The following is a 25,858-nucleotide window of genomic DNA, read 5'->3' on the forward strand; positions in this document are numbered from 1 at the left end:
ATTTAGCCTTAAATAAAGTTTATGGGACTTTTCAGTTTATCAAAGAAAAGCTTTATTTTTCATTAAAAATTAAGAATATGAGTTCAATTTACGATTTTATGTTCGCCGAGCAAAATCAAATTTTGATCGCCAATTTTCGTTTTTTCTTTTTAGTTTTGCAAAAATTGGAATTTAGAACATCATTTTTACTTAAAATTCACCTAAAATTTTAAGTGAACTCACGAAAATGTACTTTACAAAACGATAGAACATTTTTACTCGGATTAAATGCGAAATTAATTTAATAGTAAATTGTTGAACAAGATACATACATATGTATGTTTTTATACACAGTACGCGCAATGTACTACTAATGTATGTACACTCATCCCTCCAATTTTTATGAAAAAAAAAATTCTAGGAATTTTTTTGTTTAGATATAAATACATACATACATATATATGTATGTTAAATATTATGTAGACACATAAAAACCAATATTTTATATCAAACGGGGATCAGAACAAAATAATGCAAAGAATTTATGTATGTATGTAATTGCTTTTTTTCCAAGAATTACAATTTCTTGTTGATTCTTATTTTCTAATGTTGTAATAAATGCTACAATAATATTAAAATACTACCATATTTTTTGCAAATTAATAAGAGAAATATATGTACTTATATAAGTTTAGGTAAAAATATATGTATGTATGTGGTTGTAACGTCATGTAAGTAAAAAGATGCGATTTACGGACAAGATTTTCGGAACATATTAGTTCTGTATAGCTGAGGATGATGTATCATAAAAAATAATACAATCTTAAATTGAAGAATTACTCTAAAAGCCGATGAAATTGTAATTAAATAAATTAAAATGTAGTACTTACTATTTCTTAAGTTATCTTATTTCTGACATCAAAACCTGTTATAAAATTGCCACAGTGTATCTTAACAAGATTAAATTATTAGAACAAAATAAAGTATGATTCAAACACAGTAATTGTATAGTACATATACTTTATACAGTATATACCTGCAAACTTATAATAAATCAAAATTTGGTTAATTACCAAAAATGAATCCACATACATATACATACAAATACATTTTTGTATTGCAAATTTACAACTTTCTTATACTTTTTGTCTTATTTTAATGTATCATACCAGCTGTAAAATTGTAAGCAAACACTGAAATTTTTATTTTCCATATTTAGTTCTTTTGCCAGGTCGGCAAATTGAAATTAATATGAACTGGTCTACGAGATATTGTAATGATTTCGTCTTCACAATTATCGACGTTATAAAATTTTCCCAATTCTGCTATTGCTTTCTCTTCAATTTGCGTTAGTACTAGCGATTTACTTCGCACATGTTCTAAGTATTCTTTTTGACGCTTTTCTTCTTCAAGAATTTGATTGAGCTTTGATGAACACATAATCGAATTTTGCTTTGGAGTCGCTCCAGTCGATTTTTTAAAACTATTATTATTTAAAATATCGATATCAAATTTAAAAGATAAGTTTTCCGACTGAGCATTAGTTTCACAAAATTCTAAAGACTTCGGTCTAATTTTATCAGGAGTTGATCGAATAATGTCTGAAAAAGACGAAGAATGATCTAAATTACTAGGTGGTGTTGTTACGTTTCCCCAAACACTTGCTTTTTCAACTGGGATGTCGATAGGTTTGGTGGAAGATCTTAATTCTGCAGCAAAACTATCAAAACTTTTTAAAGATGTTTCACTTGATAAGCGTTTTCTTTGTTTTTGGGACATTTTGCTGTTCTTATATGGTGTGAAATCACCGAAATTTAAACTGTGGTGCGTTGTATATTCTTTAGTTTCAATATTTTCAATTTCTGATTTAATTTCGCTGTTTTTACGAGTAATTGTATTTGGAGGAGAACTTATAATTTTATTTAAATTAACAAAATTTTCTTTTTGTTTTTTCTCTTCTTTGAGAATATTATTTGCTTTGATATTTCCACCGATTGACTTTTTTCTTGTTTCTTCTTTTTTGTTTATTTTCGTCCATGAACTTGAATCTGCAATCAATTTCTCATTAATTTCATTAGCTTCTTTTAAAACGTGATTTATTTCTTTTTGATCCAATTGTTTTTCTTTATCTAACATATCTTTCTCATTTTCCATATTTAATTCTTTCAATTTACTTAATATTGCATCTTTTTCATAATTCCTTCGATCGCTTTTAAATTTTTCTTCTTTAGACTTTCCTTTTTTAACATTTTTTAAAGATGTCATATCATCTTTTAATTTATAGTCCAAATCAACAATTGAGTCACCTACAAATTTCAGTAGATCTTCGTCACTAATAGCTTCACTGTCAGGGGTAATTACTCGAAAATCAAATATATTTTGGAAAACTTGTCGATAATGCATGTTTAAATATTTTAATGTTTGCGGCTCACACATTTCTAAACTTCTTTGAAACAATACGCGACTCAAATTTTGGCATATAAAATCCATACAGCCACGTTTTAAAATTTCACAGTTATAAGCGACTGCAAATTCCAACATTTCACCACATCTTCGGATAGAAATTTTTTCTAAAACTAATGTTTCACAAAGTTTACGCAAACGATTTATAAAAAATTGGTCACATATTACTATCATATTGTATAAGAAATTTTCGTTATAATTTTGTTTCCTAAAGTTTTCAATGTCATTTGTGTAAAGAAAGTCTAATATTGGTTGCATATACTCAATTGGTATCGTCGTTAAACTAATGGCAGTTGTTTCACACCAACTGTTTGTAAACATCATATTGAAATATTCCAACCGAGTAACTAATACACATTTATGAGCTAACAGTTCTTGATTGTTGGCGCACTTAATTTTTACATCATACAACTCTGGAAAATTTAATCTTTTTATGCGGGTAAATCTAGTTTTTGTTTTGTCAAATGCTTTTATGTCCGAGTTCAAATCCAATATACTATTCCGAAATGGTGATTGAATGAAAATGTATTAGTCACTAAAAATTTTTTTAAGTTAAAGTGGTAAATTGAAATTACCTTTTGATATGCAAGACAAAATCCGTTAAAGTAAATTTCTCTGCTACTTCTATTAAAATATCTAATGCTTGAGACTCTTTTTCATTGAAATTTGTTAAAAAACTGTTGTTGATATCATCCATGTCTGTTAATTATTTAAAAGTCATATACATCATATTACATTATTATAAATAAAAAAATTATTATTTACCATCTAGTGTTAAAAAATAGTGGCAATAAATATGTTTAAGAATCATTTCAAACATCTTTGACGTGAAGTTCTTATAATTTAAATAAATATTTTTACTATTTTGTTGCATAATAATTTCTTTTAAGCCTTTTGAACGAGAGTAAATTATCAACTTGTGAGCGTAAAATACCTCGTTATCAATATGAAACACTATATCATGTATTGCATCGAATTCGCTTACATCATTTAATAATTTTTTAAAGTTGTATTCTTCAGAATGTAGTTTTGGCAAAACAAAATATTTCCTAGAGTGTTCTTGTAGTACAGCAAAAGATTCAAAACTCTCATCACAACAAATATCTACAGCCCTGTCTATGCCATCGACACGTGCTAATTCAATGCGTATTTTATAATCTCCATTGATATCCTTTTTGGTTTGATTACTTGAGAGCCATGCTGTTTCGCTTTCTTTTATAATGTTTGATATTGGTATTTTATTACATTTTCCAACAAACACATCTCCCTGAGACATAAGAAAAATCTGATTATGTTTAAAAAAAATTTTATCTATGACCGACAACTTAAAAGGGGAAAAGGAGCATCTGTAATTCAAAATTTTACTTTATTTACTCATTACAATTGATAATAATTTATCTACCTTAAAAATTGCTGAACGTCTTCGTACCAAATGTAGACTACATTGGTGTCACTAAGCAGTAGAAGTTTTAAAATTGGTTGAGATTTTTCTTTAGATCTGTTTTTTGTTTTTTGTATTTCAGGATCATATAAAGACAAGCTTTTCACAGCTTCTAGACTAAAAACAGAAACATTTATAATTATGTCGCACACGGAAATTTGCTCATTATCACTCACACGGGTGGTTTAATAACTTTAATTTTATAGTTGTAATATAAAAATATGTGTTTTCCTGTAGTAGATATCGCTAATGCAGAATTGGACGCTTCCACAAATTCAATTTCTTTACAGTCCGGGATTTGAATCTTCAGAATTTAGCATTATTCTAAATTTTGAAATATTTCAATTGGAAATTACCTGTTTTGGCAGTAAAATTTCTTCAAGACCGATACTGGAACACTGTCCTAAATTCTTTCCCCAAATATATATTTCAGCTTTTGTATAAGCTATTGAATAAAAATCCTTAGCTGAAATTCCTAAAATATCATTTATTGCGCATTGGTGAAAGTATGGAACTTCCTTGAATGCTAATAATTTCTCCGGTGGGGGTTTGATTCCTAACTGTTTAAATTCATTGGAACCACAAACATGCACAATTCCTTTATTTGTTAGGATCATTGAATGATATCTCGAAATCGATAACTTTGAGATTTTTTCTTCAGAATGTTTAATATTTATTTTGTTCACTCGCTTTGGCACAGCCACATCATTCTCTGAGTTAACACCTAAACGACCTTTTGAACCAGAACCAACCGCATATAAATGACCTTTCTTGTCAAGAAACATACCATGAAAAGGACTAAGTGCAAATGAAGTTATAGATATGTTATCTTTTCGAAATACATCTATAAATTGGGGAATATTTGCAAAATCGTTTTTACCAAAACCTAGATTATAATTCTTATTACTGCCCCACACAAGAAGTTCGTTAAAATTTGGGCTAAATACATGTTTGTGAAAAAAAATTGAAAATTGGGGATACTTATAACAGGAACATCAAAGTGCATTATTCAAATTACTTACGCATTCACTACAATTTCTTTCATTTTGCATATATTTTGAAATGGTCGGCATGTATCATTATCCAATAAGTCAAGACTTGATCCATATTTTATTAGTAAAACAGCACAATCAATGCATCCATAGAACAATGCTCTATGTAGAGCACTACTTCCAGACTCGTTATCTTTACTACTGATTGATGCTCCGTTATTCAAAAGCCATTCACATAACTTATATTTGCCTGTCGAAGACCCAATGTGTAGTCCAGTTCTACCCTAGAATATTGAGATTCTAATTAATATTGGAAAAATATTTTACGAGATTTTACTAAATAATCACGAATGTCAGCAAAGTTTTGACAGAGTTTGCTTATATAGGTTGCAAGAATATTTTCCTCAATTGATCTTTTCGTTAATGCGGTGGTTACGCTCTGTCCATGTTTGATATTTTTACATTTTTTTGTGCAATCATATTCGAAATTTTTTATATTCATCACAGGATTAAATTAAGTATTTTATATGAAAAAATCCTAATAAATTTAGTATGTATGTATGATATGAAATGTTTAGTTTTAGCACTACTACATAGTAATATTTATGTCAAAATTGATAAACGTGGAAATTTTCAAAATTTTTTCGTAAAGTTCTTAAACAAGATTTTGTTTCATAGCTTAATTTCGCAATATTAATAAATTTGCAAGATATTCTTTATAAATATTTACATACTATATTTAATATCGTTCTTATTTTTCAAAATAAATAATCCGGTTTTTTTTTATTTGTCAATTTAACTTTTTAGTACTGTCAAAAAATTAAAAATGCCATGAATCGAATGTTCGATAAAAATGCTTAAAAACGCTTATAGCGGAATATTTTTGTACTCTCTTATGTATAAAAATTGATTTACAATATTTTCACCATAGCCACGAACCTCCACAAATAATAATTCTCCACTATTTTCACAAAACGCAATTTCATACTTTTTATAACTGAATTAAAATAATTTCGTGAATAACTGAATAAAATTTTAAATCAGGTACTTTTTAAACGAATTTAATTAATCATTTGGATGTTCTCCGCTGTGCTGCGTTTATAAGCAAAGTATATCTATAATAAGTAGTACAACTCGTTCCATTGCCTTAGTTTTCGTTTGCATTTTGCTTCCAAAGTCTTAAAATATTCCATTTTTATTTAGAAATTGATGGCAATAAGAGTTGTGTAGGCAAGAAAGGAACAAAATATTGTAAACAAACGTGTGTATCAAAAACATTGAACTGAAATAAAATTAAATTAAGTTAGGTAAAAATTTTATTAGTTTTATTTTGATAACAAAATTATTTTTTCTTAATGTTAATTATAAATTACAGATAACAGGTGTGAATTGTACTGTTCATGATTGCAAATATTTTAAAGCTTGACGTACATATAACATAGGCATAGACAGTACATACAACAAAAGACCATACATTGTATGTACCTTACAAAACTTGAGAAAACTTTAAATATTGTAAAAATGATAATGTCATCATTTTCAGTAGTTTTTGTTCAAAAAGTAATGTACCAGACTTACAATTGCAAGTCTGGATTGTAAGTCTGGTTGACAAAAATTGTAAGTCTGAATTGTAGGTCTGGTACAATACAATAAAATATGAAATTTTTGACTTATCTATTGCTTGATTTTGTTCAAAAAGTAATGTACCAGACTTAAAATTGCAAGTCTGGATTGTAAGTCTGAATTGTAGGTCTGGTACAATACAATAAAATATGAAATTCATATATTCGAATGTTTTTACTTAACTTTTATGAAATGAAAAATAAAAAGTTACAAATAAATTTTATTGTTATGAAAAAAAAAAATTTGATGTTATAAAAATAAATATAACAAAATTTTCACCTGATTTAATTTAATTTTATTTCAGTTAGATGTTTTTGATATACTCGTTTGTTTACAATATTTTATTTCTTTCTTGTCTACACAATTCGTATTACCATCTATTTTTTAATAAAAATGGAAAATTTTGAGAATTTGGAAGTGAAATGCAAACGGTTTGGGACGAGTCGAACTAGTTTTTAGATAATATACTTTAGTTAAAATGACACATTTTTATTTTGGTGCAACAATAAATGACAAAATAAGCTTTAAATATTGTATTCGTTTTTGAAATTTGAATTCTCAGCAGATTACAATATTTACAACACTTTGTTTGTGTATAGAACACTTTTTCCAACACACTATAAGTTGGAAAACGTATTCTATGTTTGATAAGTTCTACAGGATTATAACTTGAAAGACTAACTTTTTGTAAATTAATGGCCAAACTGAAGTCTGAGTTGACATAAACAAACCAGTACATTTTTTAATGCTTTTTTTTTAAATGTGCCTATAGTACGCACTGCAATTTGTAACCTTTTCCTTTTGCGTTGTTGCAACAATTTTTTTGAGAGAGACAGAGAGAGTCTGTTTTTATAAAAAATAATATTGTAAGCATAAAAATAAAACAATGAACGACGATATCTGTTGTTAACTGAGAACAATAGCAGAACGACAAAACTAATGGCTACTCTTGAATGGAAACAGACTATGCCAAGAAAAGCGTCAGCGATAAAATAGGGATTTAAGGTATTTAACCGCTGGCGGTAATTTCCTTTGACTTTGATTCTGGTATTTTTTAAATGTGTATATTCTATATGAATTCTAACATTTCAACGTGAAAAATCGCTCTTGTCCTATTTTCAACTTAAACTTGCACGAATTTTCTTTTTATTTAAATAAGCAGAAAAAACTTTACGTTATTATAAAAATTTAATTAATTGGTTTTAGTTCAGTTTGGAAGTTAACCGAAGACTTGCATAAGTACATAAGTAAGTGAATAAATAGGGTATCTTCGAAATTGCATCTACGAAGCATCAGACACATTGTGTCATCTCCTGAAACATTAGCAAAAGAATGTGACGATGCGTTGTGTTCAGAATTTATTTGATTTTGTGTTTGCGAAGTTGTCAACCTTGAAATATTTGTCAAATTGTGTATCAAAATTTTTAAGATGCTTATATGTTTTTTATTTAAAATAAATTGAAGCAAAAAATTTTCTTATTAAAATAAGCAATGAAATGAAATAATATAAAGCACCAAGATTTTTAATGTAAAGTAATGCAATATGTCAAAAAAATAAATTGTATCAAAAATTAAATTGAAATTTAACATTTTTTTGATTTTGTCAAAATCGTACAACTTTTATTTGATGATTCCGAACAAACCCACATTTTACATTTTGGGGAAAGAATTGTGGAAAAACGAAGTTAAAAAAGGTGAATAATGACAAGATTTTAGTTTATTTTTTTGGAGAATTTTTAAGGAATTAAATCAAGAGTCAGGTTTGTTTCTTTTGATTATATTGTTTGATATTAATCTTTCTTTTGATTATATTGTTTGATATTAATTTTTTTTGAAATCTGATTATATGTATGTACACATTTTTTATTGTATTAAATAAAAACTTATAATTTTAAAGAAAACAATATTTTTAATACATAATAAAAATTTCTACAATTAATTAATCTTTATAAATTAATAAATATAAAACAAATTTTAAGGAAAAAATAAGAAAATGTAAATTAAAACAAGTTAAAATTTATGAAAATCGTTAAATTTGTGTATGATTGAAATCTTATTGACTATTTGTATTGATGACATTAGCTGAAACTTAATATTTTTTTGAAAAATTTAGTATTTATATGTACATTAGAATCAAAGTATATCTACTAACAAGTAGTTCGACTCTCCGTTTACATCACACTAATGCAATCACTCACCAATATTTGTATACAAAAAATTCCCTTAGTTAAAAGAGTTAAGCAGTATACTTTCTTATTTTCATTTTTATACACATAAGAATTTTTGGGAGAGGGAAAGAGTACGCAATAGATGTCAACCTGTTTTTTTATAATGTAATTTTGAAAGGAGACACTTTATTATTTGTTCCTATATAAAGTATAAGGAAAAATATAAAGAATTTTAAAAGCGACACAATAATTTCTGTAATTCATTCCAGTACAAGGTGGCAAAAAATGTGTATTATATTATAAAAGCGAAGAAGAAAAAAAGTGTTTAAAAAAATTATTATAATTTATATAATATAATTTTTAAAAATAATAAAAATAAATTTTGAAAAGACGTACAATATTAAAAAAAATTTAAATGGTTGTGAAAAAAATATTTTTTTTTATAAAAATGGGTAAACATTATTTGAAGTGTTTGAGATGAAAAAAAGCCGAGACGAAAATTTCATTTGTTGCCAAAAGATGTGAAGAGGTAAATATGTACTTTTGAAAATATTTTAAATATTTAGTGTTAGGCATTTGTAATTAATAAATAAAATAAATAAATTATCTTTAAATTTTTTATTTTTATTTCAATCTTAATAAATTTAGAATATATTTCCCATGAATAATATATTTCCCGGTAATAATTATATTTCATAAAGTAATCTGTATGCATACACCTTTTTTTCTTTATAAATTACTTTATTTCTATGTCACTACCTGATACTGTGTAGATCTACTGTACCAGGTACATGCATGTGCACATTCATACATAAAATTTCAAACTCTTTTGCTTTCATACATTCGAATTTTAAAAAATGAAAAAATAAATTTTGTTATTATCAAAACAAAAATAACAAAATTTTTACCTAACTTAATTTAATTCTATTTCAGTTCAATGTTTTTGATACACTCGTTTGTTTACAATATTTTGTTTTTTTCTTACCTACACAACTCTTATTACCATCTATTTCTAAAAAAAAATGGAATATTTTAAGAATTTGGAAGCAAGATGCAAATGAAAACTAACGGAATGGAACGAGTCGAACTACTTGTTAGTAGATATACTTTGATTAGAATATTCTTGTGTTCTCTTTTCTTGTATAATTACATCAGCGTTAGTAATTTGAGAATTGCATGGGGTAGTTGCACACTTTTATTCTGATGATGGTTTAAATTTTTTTGAATGCCAAGAATATAAGATTCTCGTAGAAAACAAACTATTTCCATTTAAAAGCTATACTGCTAATTATGACCGATTTACAAAACTCCCATCAATCGCATAATTATTTAAAAACTACTTCCATTTGGTACGTACGCAATGAGGTTGGTTTATTTTGAGTTTCGAATCGCTAAAAAAAGTGATAATGTAGTTGAGTTCCATTTATGTATGTACATATGTATACGTGATTAAGAAATGATTAATTTTTTTTTAACAGATTTTGTTATAAATTTACAAACATATGTAAGTATGTATTATCTTTAATGTTGTGATATAAAAATCAGAGACAGAGTTATGTAATCATTTTCAATTATTAGGTCCCATAATAAATTGTAATAATAATAAACAATAGTACATTTTATTGTTTTCATTTAAAAATTATATGAAAAAATCGCGTAATAAGTTTTGTTTAATATAGTTAATAGGTAAATTTAAAAATGAATCGATGCGATAGGGATTTACTATTCCACTTAATTTCTATAAATTTTTAAAATTTTATATTGCTTAATAGAATTTTTAATTAGCTTGTATTTTTGTCATCTTTACAAATTATCAATTACACACTATTAATAATTTTAATAAATTTTTCACTTGTATAGGTGTAAAACTATTGTTTATGTATAGTAAAAAAATTTGTTTAATATTTTTAGAAGCATTCCTTTCTAAAAGCAAAACCATATTGATCACATTTATAGGACAATGTTTTTCCTAGTTGTGGAGGTCCACAATAAAATACTGTTACTTTTCCTTTCCTTTGATCGCTTATTTGCTTAAAAACTTTATCCCAATTTGGACGTCCAGCATTTGTTCTTGTTTTTAATCCAGTAATAAGATCTCTTTTTTCCTAAATAATAAATAATTTGTTGAATTTTAATTTACAATATTTGTTTAAAATAACAAATGAACCTTTTCATGTAATAGATCCAATGCTAATTGTAAACCAACCGCTTTCATATCTGTTTTTTGCAAAGCACTTGTAATATACATATGCATATCTAGAAAACGTTCCATGGCACCACCCAATTCAGCTTGTTCGATCTCTAATTGGCTAAGTAAATTAACAAACCATTCAAAAGATCGTTGATCCCTATTAATCCAAAAGAAATCAACTTTTCTTAAATTCATAACTGATTTTGGAATATCACTGGCCCATTCATACTGACACCTTGGACAAGAATGTCTTGCTTTCCAGTATCGATGCATTATTGATTGTAATATGGATGCAAATGGTGTTACTCCAATACCTGTTCCAATAAGAACAGCATGTTGTGCGCGGAATATATGACTGGATGGAGCGCCGTAAGGGCCATCAATGAATATCTAAATTTAAAATGGATATGCAAAAATATAACATTATTAAATTTTTAGATTGTGTCTTCTAATTTAAATTTAATTATTTTTAATTTATGCGTAAATCTAATATCAGTTTGACTAATTCAACAATATTGCATAATATTGTAATATTGCATAATTTCATACGTCAAATTGATTTTGGATTTGAATTAAGGTAAGCTTATATTGGAAACTGAAGTATAATTTAGACTGAATGAAAAAATTTAAAAAACAAACAACTTAAATATTTTTATAAAAATATTTTATTCTATATAAACATTAGAGGGGCCCGTAAAGTTTACAAATAAAAATACGAGTGAAAATACTAGGTACTGCATTTAAAATATAGGTAAGGGCTACAGATTCGCTGACAGTTTTTAAGTTTTTAGTTGTGTGACAAATTTCCTTATAAAATTTTAATCGCAGAGATTTGAAAACAAAAATCGTCCAATATGAGTTGAAAATGCAATAAAAAATTTTTATGTTTCTGTCAACACTTCATAGTAAATCAATCTAGCTCTCAGAAATTTTCGATGGTAAGTTAGATTTATATATGTTTTCAAGTCAGACTTTTAATTCTAGGCCACTAGCAACTTATAAATTTGAAATATAATTCAAAATTTCATAATTTTTTAGAATGAAACGCCAAAAACGCTGGTGCAACGAAAATTAAATTTATCGCAAACCTATTTTTATTTTTAATGTCATTAAAAATATTATTATACCAAAAACAATTTACATACTATGTGGTATTTGATTGATTTTTTTTTGTAAAATTTTTAACAAAAAAATTTTTTTTGTTTTTGCGTTTAGCACTATGTAGAATTATTAACGTGAAAATGTGCAACATTTTCACAACATGAATTAAAAAGTTTTAAACTTTCAAATTATAAATTATGTATTAATTTCAAATGCTTTTCCAGCATTAGAAAAATGCTTTTCTAGCAAAAAAATTATTTATGCTGCTGGTAACGCTAAAGGGAAAGATTAGTTAACTTGATCTTGGCGTTGCATTATGGCAGCGTTGTAAATTCATATTGTGATTAAGATATTTGTCATTAGTTGGCTTTTATTGCTTCGCGCCAGAGCTATATTGCACTGTGAATCTTGTGAATACTTGTTTAATTATAATTGTTTTAAAAGTCTAGAATTTGAAAATTGAAGTGTGTACGGTTCAGGTATGTTTTCTACAGTAATTTAGACTTATATGTACATATATTACCAAAATTATCGTTGTACAATTTACACACACATAGGTTTTAAGCCTCTTAAACTAAATATGTACATGTTTTGTTTTATGAAATGTAAATATTTTAGTAGAGAAAATTAAAATATAACTGTTAATTATAGTGTATATGTATTGATGTATATTGTATATAAAGTATATATGTATTTATGAACCTTGACTCTTCGATCAAGTAGTATATAATTAACATTTTCTACATCTACAACAATTAAGTCATCTTTATTTGTTTGAACCCGTCTCCGTTTTGATTTTGATCTAAATGATGCCAAAAGTTTGTTTCCCCAAGATTTTCTTTCCTTCAAAATAAAACATACGCATTAAAAATAGAAAAATGATATAAAAATTTATTAATTTCTTTATTTTAAAATACAACGACATGAAACTAGTATACATGTATATGAATATATATATATATATGTATATACATATGCCATTAACCATAATTATTTAAAAATTGTATTTATTTTATAGTATTTAATGACTAACATGAATATAAAGTGATTTTATATGTAGTATACATATGGTGTAATAGTTTTAAGATCCCTTATGCAGTTTTTTGGTTATAGGCATATCAAATTAAGGATATCCACCCTTTTATCAAGTACATCGTGTGTATGTATGATTTTTATATTGAACAATGACATAATTACAAATATTCAAGTTATAAGATTATATGTTTATACATAAATAATAAACGAAATTTTTAATAAAAGAGTTAAATTTTCTTGAAAATTCTGTATTCTAATATTAAAATTAAGAGTTTTACTTAATCAATCATTAAAATTAAACGTTTAAGAATAGTTTTTAATTTTTAAAAATTCTATGTCGATGTTACAGTAAATTCTATGTTACAGTAAACAATACAGAAAAATTTGATATAGTATAAATTATGTCTCTCTTTCATTTGGTAACTCTGTCAGATTTCAAACACTACCGAATGTCATTGTCAAGTGCATGCGTATACCTATATAATAACAAATCGTTTTTTGGAATAAATATTTTACCGTTACACATTATAAATATATTTGTTTTATGTTATTTTGTGAGTAAATTTAAGTATGAATTAGACTAAGTTAAACTAGAAAAGTTAACAAACCTCAAGTGGTTTTCCAACGGGATAATTAATACCTCGTATATGTGATGTTTGACTTTGTCCACCAGCTGCTAATTTTGTTGACTGTGGCGATAAAGAAGTTGATGAACTTTCTATTTTTCAAAAAGAAAATATACGAAAAAAGGTAAGGTTGAATAAGTAAAAAAAATAATATGAATTTTGATTTTTTATTCAATAAAAGATATTCAGGAATAATTAAAAATTAGGCAAAATCAACAATAATAATTATTCACTGAAATTTTTTCTGATTACAATTTTTTTCTAATAATTATACCTGTTGGGATATTTCGTATTATTTTTCCTTCTTCTGCTTCTTTTTGTGTATAAAGTCCTGGTGAAACAACTAAAAAATAAAAATGTTCCGTTATTTGTTACATATTTACGAATGTATGCACGTCATAAATATTTTAATTTATTTCAGTAAATATTTCAATAATTTTCTAAAATTCTGTTTTAAAAATTGGTTAGTTACTTATGATTGAGAGTTTTCAGACTTATGATTGAGAGTTTAATGCCGTTATTTTGAAGAACAGCGGTTTGTTTTCTATTTAAATTAAATTTTACTGTAGTAGTTTATGAAAGTTATACACCACATACATACATCTGTATACTTGTTCTTTTTATGCTTACTCATTGATTCAGAAGAAGGTCGTTGGTCACATTTTTCTAAACTAGGAGTTTTAAAGGCAATAATTGTTGGTTTGTTTCTCATATAACGAAAACTTTGAGCTAATGATTTATTCTGTGGGCTAAGGTATGCTAATCCAAGTGTTTGTTGGCGAGCTCTGCGGATTTTTGTTTCATCAAATGTTTTCTCTGAATTCGACCTTTGATATTCCCTTAAACTTTATAGAATAAAAATACAAAAAAAAGTATTATTATATAATCATGAATAATTTAATTTTTATTTTGAACTTACTGCATCATTCTTTCACGTTTTTTCATTCTTGTTGTGACATCTGGCATTGATAGACTTTTTTCAAGCGGGGCCTTGTGGAACAATAAATTTTGCAATTTTTTTTCTGGTGTAAGTTTTCTTCTCGCCGGCATTGCTCTATTTCGAGTTGAATCTTCAGTATCCGTTAAAGATGATGGATCATCTGCGTCACTTCTTTTCCTTGAAAATGTTCTTTGAAGGGATGCTTTAAAATTTTTAATTGCTTTACTTTCTGTGATATAATCAATACTTAAACGTCGATTCGATGTCGAAGCAGATGTTTTATTTGTATTTTCGATATTATTTGATTCGGTAACAGTATTATTAATTCGATTGGATTTCAACAAACCTGTTTCATTTTTTTCACTTAATTCGGCAGCTTTGTCAATTGCCTTACTACGATTAATAGCTGTATCAAAGCTATCTGCATGACTGAAACGTGCTATATTTTTTGTTAAGTAATCTTTTTGCTGGCTATCGTTATCCTTGTTAACCATTAAAACATTATCTTGTATTTCTTTTAGACCATGAGGTGAAATTTCCCCATTATGTAAGCGTTCTTGTTCTTTTTCAAAATATTGATATAAACGATTAGTCCATTCTCCAACAGCTCTAATATGTAACCATATATAATCATCTTGCTCTGGAGCACTACTAATTGTAAATGGATGCCATTCATATCCAGCTATTGCTGGTACATTTACAAAAACATAATCACCTGGTCTAAATGTAAAATGTAAAGGTTTCTTAATAACCAAATGGGTAACTTTTGAAGGTAGTAGAAGTCCAGAACTTATGTATGTATTACCACGTTCAGATTTCATCCACACAAAACGCATAGTTCTTTCAATTCCATATATAACACCAGGTAATAGAAACCATTTCCAAAAGTTTGGTCCATGTATTATTAAAAGAATCCAAAATGGTACGTAAAGTAAATGAGTCCAATAAAATAATTCAAAACTACCTTTCTTACGAACTCGAGGCTGCGAGCATATAAACATAATCAATAAAATGAAAAATAATGCGAATCCTGTTAAATTTGCCCAACCAGGTATTAAACCTAGTATACCTGGTGCTGGTGTAAATAGCCATTCCACAGCAGTAAAATTTTTTAAATTTAATGGATCTGTATAATTACAATCACCGATTGTAGTAAAATTTTTTCCAGTTTGCGGATCAAAATGCCATTCTACATCATTTCGGTATTCGTTATCATTAACAATTACTAAATTAAAATTTAATAAGTGTGCTATAGTATGGACCAAACTAAAGAAACATATTACGATCCCAGTTATTTTGTGCAAATAGATGCTATGATCCAATGGTAAATATGAACCAAGACCTTTTGATCGGAGGAAAGTAAGAGAATGTCGTAACATTAATACTAAAACCCATGCACTATTAAAATTAAGACATTGTCCTATAAAATAAAATTTAAAAGTTATTAAAGAAAAACAAAAACAACAAAATTTATTTACCGCATCCTCTTGCTATAATTGTGTACCAATTTGAACATCTATATTCAACAGCACGTGCAACAAACAAAGCAACGTTAATTAATATATAAAGTGACACAAAAATTACCAAAGCTGGATTATTTTTTACATAAGCCGTTGAAAACTGATGTGGAAGCGGAAATTTTTTATGTTTCTTTTTTTTTTGCTGTTTAACATCTTGCGCCAATGGAACTAACCAACGATCAATCCTATGTATATATAATTATATAAGAATACATCCAAATTTTATTGAATAATTTTTGCAAAATTTTTTATCTAATAAAAACAATTTTGTGAAAAATTAGTAAAATTTAATACAGGAAATAAGAAAAAAGTGTGTGTCAGAAATTAAATTAATTTGTCAAAATTTTTAAGGATAAAAGATAGTATTTAAAAATATAGAATAAATTATTTAAAATAATTTAAAAATACAGAAAATATTGGGAAATTAAAATTAGCAAATTCTATAAGTGCGTAAGTTAATTATTACCTTTTTTTTCTACTGTCCACCTATTAAGATAAGATGAAAATGAAATGCAAATTAATAATGATTGATGGTGATGATTCTTAAGTTTTTAGTATTACATAATATAGGTATCAGTAAATTGTTATAAAATTTCATTAAATGCTTAAGAATTGTCTGGTATCTATTTTGGGTTTACTTGGTTTTAGAATGGCGAAGTTGTGAACCGTAATTTTTGAGGAATTTTCTTTTTTTTTTGTAGAAGAGGATTTTCAGTTTTTTTTGCTAACTAAATAATATTTGGAAAACGCTGGAGGCAGACTCCGATAAGATTGAATTCGCTAGAAGAGGGAACTTTCATATTTTTAAGTGTCAATTACCAATAAATTTAATAGATTCAGTGACATTGGTGCGATTTTAAATGAGGACAACACAGAAGAATTTGCGATGTAATAAAAATTTTCTGAAATATTCTGTTTAAATTTTAAACTATGATTTTTTGCCGACAAACGGAAGATTATCAAAAAAGAAAAACTATGCTGTAATTTTCTTTTGTTTGTATATTGCCTGCCTCTGGTAAAATTCGATTAGCGAGCATTTCAAGGACTTATTGGGAAAACACTCATTCTAAAATAAGAAAAAATATTTTAACGTCCCATACTCATGAGTTATATTCTACTTACATATTTGTTTTTTTCTTATTTATGTATATGTCTACTTACGTTATACTTATATTATTTAATAATGCACCGTGTTTTTCCAGTTGATTTTTTAATGCTTCATATGTAATTGCACCTCTATTAAAAGGATCTGCATCTTCAAACATAGCGGTTGTTAAGTCCTCAATCTATGATATTTAAAATGAGTTACTTATTTAACTTTCAATTGAAAAAAATATTTGCTTTATTTCATAGAAGTTAACTTTAGACAAAAATTATCGACAGAAGACTTAGAAATTATTAAAGATATTGTAAAAATTCAGTCAAATCAAATGATAAATAACGCTCCTATACCTGTTCATTTGAAAATTTCATTCCATTTTCTTCCATGCAAGCTCGAATAACATCATGAAACTCTGAATGTTGAATTAATCCATCACCATCGATATCATAAACTTTAAATAAGAATTTAATTTTATCTTCAGGTGATTGACCAGAGAATTGATGCATAGCATCAATAAATTCTTCTAATGAAATTGATTGTGAATTATCCTTGTCGAAAATATCAAACACACGATTTGTAAAAAATTCCTGCAAAATAAAACAAAATATTGTATGTAAAACATATGTATATAGTTGCATAAATCTAAGTATGTATTAAAGCTGGGCCTCTATTGCCTGGGAGTTATGAGTTACCTCAGAATTTCTCTGTTATGTCAAACTAAATCCTGTTAAAAATATATGGGTTTCGTTTCAAATTTTTTTTTTCAGTATTGAAGAATAAGAAATTACAACATTTGTGTCTGATTATTTTCTGATTATTTTGTGCAATAGCATTGTATTGAGCATATGAAAAAAAGGGTCTTTATTTTTACTCGTATTTCGTGAATGTAATTTAATTATTCTTTTTTTTGTTTCCTTTGTCCGTTTATATCATTTTCTTTCATTCCCTTTTGAACTGAACAAGAAACTGAACAAAAATTTATTCTTTAGGTGAAAATGAAAAACACATTATTGTATACATATATGTGTACATATGTTTGTACATATGTATATTCAATTTCATTTGTGACTATAGAACAGTAATCTTATCTGTGGAAAAATTAGTACCTAATAGGTATTTGGTAAAATTTGTAGGAAAAATTTTTGAGCAAAGTTGGAAAGGTAAATATGGAATTTCACCTAGTCACTATTCTTTTGGCTTGATGCCATTGTGGCTTAAGTTAAGTAATTTTTAATTACATTTTTTGATGAGACAATTTTTTTAAATTCTTCACGTTTGATTTCCTTCTCATTACCAACAGTTTGACGGAAAAGTTGTACTAAACGATCCAACGAACTCTTATCAAATCCATTTCTTGAACTGAAAGAAATTAAAAATAAAATATGTAGTTAAAAACATAAATTGAAAAGTTTCGATTTTTTAATATTTTATTTACTTAATTTCTTCTTTTAATAAATTCGATCATTTTATGTTACAATTGTAACATAAAAATGAAGAATAACCTGATTAAAAAAACTGATTTACAAAAAAATTTATTAAAAAAATGTGAAATAAAGAGCTCCAACAGCTTTAGAAATAGAAGACTTTAATCAAATAAAAAATAAGAAAAACTTTTATTTTGGCAATCATTTAGCCACAAACCACCTATGGTCCGAAAAAGTTCTATATATGATTTTGAGGTATCTTATATATTAGATACAACCGGTATGATATTATGTGTAATTATAATATTATATAAACAGATATCTACGAGTAGAAACTTAGTTTTTGAACTTTTTGGAACTAGGCTGAATTTTACTGTTTTGAGTTGTTTATAATTGGTTCAATCTGCAATGCAGGCATCTACCTGAATTCATCTGAAAAACTTGATGCAATGGATTCACATGAACAAAAAATATTAGCCGACATAGAATCGTTTTGGTTGGATTCAAAGCAAGTGAAGAAATTATTCAGTCAGTTCATACATCAATATTAATTTTTAATGTTGTTTTTGGCAATTGATTATGCAAATTCTTATTAAAAATATTGTGGATTACCATAAAATTTTGATAGACTTTGAATAGTATGCAAAAACTTTGGATAGTATACATTTTATAATATAAATTTATAAATAAATTTTTCGCCGACTTCCAAAATTTGGTGAAAATTGTGAATGTATTGTATTTTTACAAAATTTTTAAGAATATTTTTTAAGTCGCAAATTATTTGGCAACTGGCCTCCATTAGTACCCAAATAAAGAGTTGTTATTAAAATACAATTACTTTAAACGAAAATTGAATAGAACAGTAATAGAAAAGTGATTGAAAGAAAGATTTTCAAAATTTGACAAAAGGTCGTATATTTGCTAGACGATATTTTTTACAAAAGATCGTATATAATTCAAAGGGAATTAAATTATATATGTATAAATAAAGATTATTTTGGTTATATTATGCAACTGTAAGGTATACAAAACAATGAAGATATGAATATATATAAAAATAATAACTATAATATATGTATAATATTAATAATAATGTCCTTTACGTGTGTATTATTCAATTATCAATTAATTCAGATTATTTTCTGATTTTATCTTGAAAGTACATATTATAATATTAAAGTTCATATTAATGTACATGTGAACGTATTCATACAATAAGAAATTTTCAAAATATTGAAGTCAAGAAAGCAAAGTGAAATAAATGCGACAGTTAATTCACATACATATGTATATACATATTATACATATTCTGTGAAAGAGCAGAACGAATTTGTATAACAGATTTTACATTATTTTCTTGAACTGGTTAGTGTGAAAATTGAAGTTGATACACATAACACTTATATTTCATTTTGTTTCTTCAATCCTGATTAATATTTTGAAAGAAGATACGTTTTGTTTGTTAATATTTTTAAATTCTCGCTATACGCACTTATTTATAAAAAAAATACCGTGAGGCTTAGATGTACAGGATAAAAAAAATTCTTTTAAGTCACGTTTTACATTTAATTTACGAGAATAAGGAATTAATGTCGTTATTTCGATTTTATATAAAATATAAAAAAAATTCTATCCCTTCAAATCATGTCATTAAAATTTTCAGTTTTTTTTTCATTTTCCACTTAACATTTATTATGTACATTTTGACACTTTTTCATAAAAATGAAAATCTTATAAGCTATTATTAATCTTTTTACCAACCGCATTGCATACAGTAAGGGAGGTTATGGGATGGCAACAAATTTTGGATATCGTGTTTTCGGTCAGCACGCACTTCTCCATAGTAGGGAAGCATAAATAAACTAGTTTCAGGGAGATGTCAGTCTGTAGGTCTGTGTGTGTACGCGTGTTTCTCTAGTTCTGGTGAATCGATTTTGATGATATTTTTTATGTAAGTTTATTTTGGCTATGGCACGGATTGATAAACTTTTGGAATATATCAGACTTCGGGAACTGTATCTTTTTACGGGCCAATTTTACATTTTTGCGTATATAAAGAGAAATAATTAACCAATTTCCTTGATTTTTTCAGGGAATTCGGGAGGCACAAAGCGAATCTTTTCTAAGAGCCAAATTTACACTTTTCTGGGTATGCTAACTAAAAGCTTTCTAATTTCCTTAAAATTAAAAAAAAGTGTTGAAAATGCATTTTCATAGTCTTCTGTAACAGTTTTACTAAACTAAATCGACATTTCGGTCAGTTATGTGCTGACCACAACATATTTTTATAACCGTACGAACGCGTGTTCGAAGGATATACTCAATTTGCTTTACCGTTTGTATTGCTAAGAAATAATGGTCTGCGATATGGACTGAAGCATATGTTTTTGATCAGAGTCGAATTCTGAGTCGATTTAGCTCCGTTCGTCCGCCCGTCATTCCGTCCTAACGATAACTCAAAAACAAATTGAGCTAAGTTCACCAAATTTTCGCAAAAAATTCATTATAATAAAGGCCAGAACTCCATTTTAATTGGTTATGATCGTGGTACTGGTTCGGATACCTGCCATACAACTTCCAAATTTTTTTGTTAATATCTTAGAAACCATAAAAGCTGTGGTATTGAAATTTCACACAATCAAATATATTAGTAGGGCCAATGTGTTTGATAAAAGTCGTTGAAAATGCTTATTTCCTTCTGGTATCTGCCATGCAACTCCAAAGGTTATTTGGCATTATCTCAGAAGGTATTGGAATTATAATATAGAAATCTAGTGAAAATAAGTGTATTATTAGAGCTGTTATGTGTGATAAAAAACGTTGAAATTTTTCGACTCCTTGTGGTCGCTGCCGTACAACTTCAATAGTAGTTTAAACTTAGTTAGTAAAAGTACACAGTACTAAACTTTTGCATAAATTAATATGATGATATAACAACTTAAGGTCATAGTCTGTCTTATTCATAACTCGCACATAGGGAAAAAAATTCGTACAGATCATCACAGAGTTGATGTCACAGATCATGTCACATACGTCACATATTTATCAATTCATATAGGATATAACAGTGACATTGGCACACTGTCTCTCATTTAGAAAAAATCAAAGATTAAAAATATAATTCATTTAAATAATTATGTATACATGCATAAGAGTAAATAAAGGAAAAGTAAAATAAATTCTCTGAAAATAAGAAAATTTAATTTTTTATATTTTAGAAAGAAATTCTATGATAATTTTATAAGATCAATTTTGATTTGATTTTTATCAAATTATTTTTTAATAATTTATCAAATAGAATATTTAAAAAGAAAGAATCTGATTTGATTAACACATAACCGAGTGTATTGTTGAATAAGTTCTTTAAAAACTTTTTTCAAAATTCCATGAAATTTATTTAGTAGCCTTTTAGTTGATGATGATGAGTAACCTACATATATATAGGTAAATAAAAATTTGGTTCTTAGTTGAAATTCATTTTATATGACCGGAATTTTCTGCAAAGTTTTCCGCTCAATATGCCGTTAACAACCAAATCGAAAATATAAAAATAGAAGATTTTTCTTACAAGAAATTTTATAGATGTGAAAAATGCAAATTTAGCCCATAGTAAAGGTTCTGTTTTCAACTTATGACACTTTCAACAAATTTACTTTTAATTTATTATTTTAATAACCACACTCGAAATAATAGATTTCAAGGAAATTGTTAGATTATTTCTTTGTATATAACATAAGTAAAAACATGAAATTGGCCACTAATTTACTCAAAAGATTAAAAGTCCTGTAGTTGTGCAAGACAAAATCAGAAAATTTTATGCGAATCTGTTTAATATTTTCTTAATGATGACGAAAATTAAAATCGTACCATACAGTAAAGTTTCAGTTCGTCAGATCTAATATGTCCTAAAAGTTGATTAAATCACCAATGCAATTCCAAACTAAACTCTTATAACGATATAAATTTTAATGATAATGCAACTTGTTTTTCTTAATCATTACAGATTAAATTTAATACAAGGTTAAAAACTCTTATTTTTTAAAATTATATTTCTGTACACTATGAAACTGTGTATGTTTATTGTGTATTAAAATTTAAAAATTTGGGATATCTATTTAGTTGGTCTCTTATTTATACAATATGTATTGGGCTCTTATTTTCTTCTAAAATACACGCACGCATACATTAAATGCATACATTTTAAAATAACAATCACATTACATAATAAGATTTGCAGCACTAAATACGGTAAACATGCAAATACAGTCTTGATTATTACCGGATGATTGTTACATGTCATCTTTGGTTACACCATGGCGACATTTCATGAAAAAAAAATTTTTTCCTTAATGACATTATAGTGAAGTTAAACATCGTTTTTTCTGGCCCACTTTTATATTATAGAAATTTTTTTTTTTTTTGTATAGTGCAATTTAGTGTGTTTGATATTTTTACATTATGGATATATACATACGCAAATTAAATCTTATACATACATACATGAGATATGCACAATGATTATAGCATTTTAAACTTTATTTGCATATATGTAGTTTGTTTTACTTTTAAAATTGAAATGGATGATTGTATAAATCGTATTAAATTGGCCCATAATGATCACCCCACGCGCTAAAAAAGTTGTTTCTATAAAATATTATAATTTATTTTTTTTTTCTTTTGAGGCGATGGTGTTCTTGTGATTAAATTCGGAAAATAACATGTTAAAAAAAATAACATTTTTGGATTATTTTTATTTCTTTTCATTCTGTAGATAAATGGTTCGATAACGTTGAAAGATCAACTCGTTTTGTTGAAATTTTGCTATTATATTATGTAAGATTGTAGGGTAAAGTAGATTTTTATGAATATTTCGTATTATACTAATATGTTTGTATACGTAAAGAGTATTTTGTATATATGCAGAAATTTTAAACACAATAATGCCTTTTTACTTTTTTGTATACGATATTAAGCAATAAAATTTTTATTAATCCTGGTACCGACTGATGAGTTCTTGACTCCCATTTTATACCAATTGCTTTTTTGCCTATATGGTATCGATATATTATAGACGTAAATTTATATTATACGAGTATACTGTAGTAGACAATATTATTTGAAAGAAATATTTATAAACTACGTTAAAATGATTAGAAAGTTGCATCAAACCAATGGTTTGTAAAATAGTACTTTTGCCTTATGAGCAAGTAAAAAAATACTCTTTTTAAGAACACTTTACTACATTGTTTAATTTGCTTTCATTCACATATAAAAATATGTGTTTCAAATTATTGCATATACATACATTTAGAATGAGCAAAAGAAAAAAAAATTTAAAGAAGCGATGATCTAATTCGACGATTGAAGTGTCAAGATACTCATTTTGGAAAATCTTCTACAGTTTCGGAAATTAAGGGCGCTGAAAATTTATAATTTATGAATTTTGGGAGGCGATAACTTGTTAGGAATTTGAGGTGAAAAAATCATTTCAATGAAATAAACAATTTATTAGTAATTAAAAGTCATATAAAAACTCCTACAATTTACCGTCTTGAAAAAGATATCAAAAATTTTAAAAAACTGGTTCCAGATAACAGTTTATTTCAACGGCTGTTTTGTCAGTTTAATGTTTGACCATACTGTATAACGGTAGAAAAAAAACACTAACAACTTTTCTGAGAACATAAAGAATGTTTTGTAGTTTAAATATAAAAAATTGTCAAAAAATGCATTTTGTAGGCTTTAAGTAGGAAGATTGGTGAAAATTTTCTTCTAGAGAAATAAATTTTTAGTGGTGAAGATCTATTTGTATACAAAATTTTGACATTCTATCTTAAAGGATGTAGAAGTTTTGAAGACACATCCACGAACAGTCGGATGGATAGAGTGAAATTAATAATAATGTTTTTGTTCGATTTTTTTTTGAAAATTGCTGAAAATGTAGAAAATACATACAATTGTCGTGGTTTTTAGAGTAACAACTTGTAAACGCTAAATAGTAAATTTCACATGATAGAAGAAAAATTAAATATAATTTTTAATTTAATAAAGTAAATTCTGTCCTGCATATTTTTTATTATGGCGCTTTCATTGCATTTTATTAATCTAAGTAGAGAGGTGTTACAAACAGTTTTCAAAAAATTTGTAGATCTTAAATATTACAATACGTGGGCGTATCTATAAAACTTAACTGAATGTTTCTAAAAATTTATACTAGTATTGGTGAATTTAAAAAAAAAAATTAATAAAACTCAATTGATTAAATTTTAAAATTATTGAATTTTTTTGGTAGTCATATGTGTTTAAAGATAATTTTTTTTTGGAAAATATTACACATGCAACACAATCTTAAAAATCGAGAATTTTCCTTTGAATATAAAATATGTAGAATTGTATTGATTATTTACAGAAGTAATAAATTCTTTTCTGGATCTTTTACTTCATTATCTTAACGCATATAATTATATACAAAAATTTAGACTTACCGTTGATTAGTTAAATTTGAAATGAATTCCATAATTTGATTTGTTGTTATTAAATTTGTCCCATCTATATCAATAAGTCGATATAATTTATCTAATATCTAAAAAAAAAAGTAATCAGATTAACTAATGTACAAATATATGTTTGTATATCAATTAAAAATTTAAATTTTAATTTAATATAATTTATTCAAATACGTATGACTGAATGTGATTGTACTTACACCACGTGTTTTCCATATGTCACCAAATTTGCTATTTGTAATTTTACCTTCACCACAAATGACATACGCTACTGATTCAAGTTGCTCTGCAAAATCAATTTGTCCTTCATCCCTGAATAATAAAATTAAAAGATTAAGTAAGAAAATTGAGTTTATTCAGAAAATTACATAAAATGATAATTAAATTTTTACATAAAATCTCTATTAAAAAAACATAAAGGTTATGTTTACATTACATTAAATTTTTTTCATATTATATACATATATAGCATATTACATATGTTAATATATAATGTAAAATATATATGTATTTATGACAAATCGAATTAGGTTCCGTTTCAAGTGACAACTTATAAATGTGAAATTATGCAATAAGACCACCTTAAGATTTCGTCGGCATATCGCAAACTTATATAACGAAATCTGAACGCATTGAACATTTAAGCATTAACCTATTAAAGATTAACCTGTGAAAAATTCTCGCAGCACAATGTATAACATTTTGTATTTAATTTGAGGTGGATAACCTGGCTACTACGGAAAACAA

The 25,858-nt window shown here is 26.4% G+C and overlaps 2 protein-coding genes across 5 annotated transcripts in view; both read right to left on the reverse strand.

The window, feature by feature from the left end:
- Window positions 1-639: 639 nt before the first annotated feature.
- LOC129610819 (inhibitor of Bruton tyrosine kinase-like) lies at window positions 640-5,681 on the reverse strand. Of its 2 annotated transcripts, none has more exons than XM_055523565.1 (8): window positions 5,610-5,681; window positions 4,906-5,159; window positions 4,240-4,822; window positions 4,060-4,187; window positions 3,845-4,000; window positions 3,208-3,788; window positions 3,018-3,141; window positions 640-2,938 (listed from the first exon to the last, which is right to left on the reverse strand). In XM_055523565.1, the coding sequence occupies exons 2-8, from the start codon at window positions 4,926-4,928 to the stop codon at window positions 1,195-1,197; spliced, it is 3,339 nt and encodes a 1,112-aa protein (XP_055379540.1). In that variant the 5' UTR covers window positions 4,929-5,159; window positions 5,610-5,681; the 3' UTR covers window positions 640-1,194. The 2 variants fall into 2 exon arrangements, with proteins under 2 accessions (XP_055379540.1, XP_055379539.1); XM_055523564.1 differs by lacking the exon at window positions 5,610-5,681 and adding an exon at window positions 5,213-5,541.
- A 4,766-nt stretch (window positions 5,682-10,447) lies between these two features.
- LOC129610760 (uncharacterized) overlaps window positions 10,448-25,858 on the reverse strand; it is a 69,455-nt gene continuing 54,044 nt past the window's right edge. The window contains exons 3-15 of one of the 3 annotated variants that reach the window (XM_055523454.1): window positions 25,312-25,423; window positions 25,091-25,188; window positions 18,420-18,540; window positions 17,532-17,768; window positions 17,241-17,365; window positions 16,038-16,264; window positions 14,539-15,979; window positions 14,250-14,464; window positions 13,894-13,962; window positions 13,602-13,711; window positions 12,661-12,801; window positions 10,834-11,247; window positions 10,448-10,771 (exon numbers count right to left, since the gene is read on the reverse strand). In XM_055523454.1, the coding sequence (XP_055379429.1) occupies window positions 10,574-10,771; window positions 10,834-11,247; window positions 12,661-12,801; window positions 13,602-13,711; window positions 13,894-13,962; window positions 14,250-14,464; window positions 14,539-15,979; window positions 16,038-16,264; window positions 17,241-17,365; window positions 17,532-17,768; window positions 18,420-18,540; window positions 25,091-25,188; window positions 25,312-25,423 (3,508 nt within the window). In that variant the 3' untranslated portion in view covers window positions 10,448-10,573. Of the gene's footprint in view, window positions 10,772-10,833; window positions 11,248-12,660; window positions 12,802-13,420; window positions 13,470-13,601; window positions 13,712-13,893; window positions 13,963-14,249; window positions 14,465-14,538; window positions 15,980-16,037; window positions 16,265-17,240; window positions 17,366-17,531; window positions 17,769-18,419; window positions 18,541-25,090; window positions 25,189-25,311; window positions 25,424-25,858 lie in introns of those variants that run through there. The other 2 variants (XM_055523455.1, XM_055523456.1) reach the window with 2 other exon arrangements.

The sequence above is a fragment of the Condylostylus longicornis genome, unplaced genomic scaffold, assembly GCF_029603195.1.
Source record: "Condylostylus longicornis isolate FDR11 unplaced genomic scaffold, ASM2960319v2 ptg000048l, whole genome shotgun sequence".
Taxonomy (NCBI): Eukaryota; Metazoa; Arthropoda; class Insecta; order Diptera; family Dolichopodidae; genus Condylostylus; species Condylostylus longicornis.

Excerpts from the sequence above, each read along its gene's own strand:
- LOC129610819 (XM_055523564.1), bottom strand. The coding sequence starts at position 5,377 with ATGAATATAAAAAATTTCGAATATGATTGCACAAAAAAATGTAAAAAT. Across the intron at positions 5,160-5,212 it reads CTGACATTCGTGATTATTTA|GGTAGAACTGGACTACACAT; the intron begins GTAAAATCTCGT and ends TCAATATTCTAG. Across the intron at positions 3,789-3,844 it reads GACGTTCAGCAATTTTTAAG|ATGCTCCTTTTCCCCTTTTA; the intron begins GTAGATAAATTA and ends TTTGAATTACAG.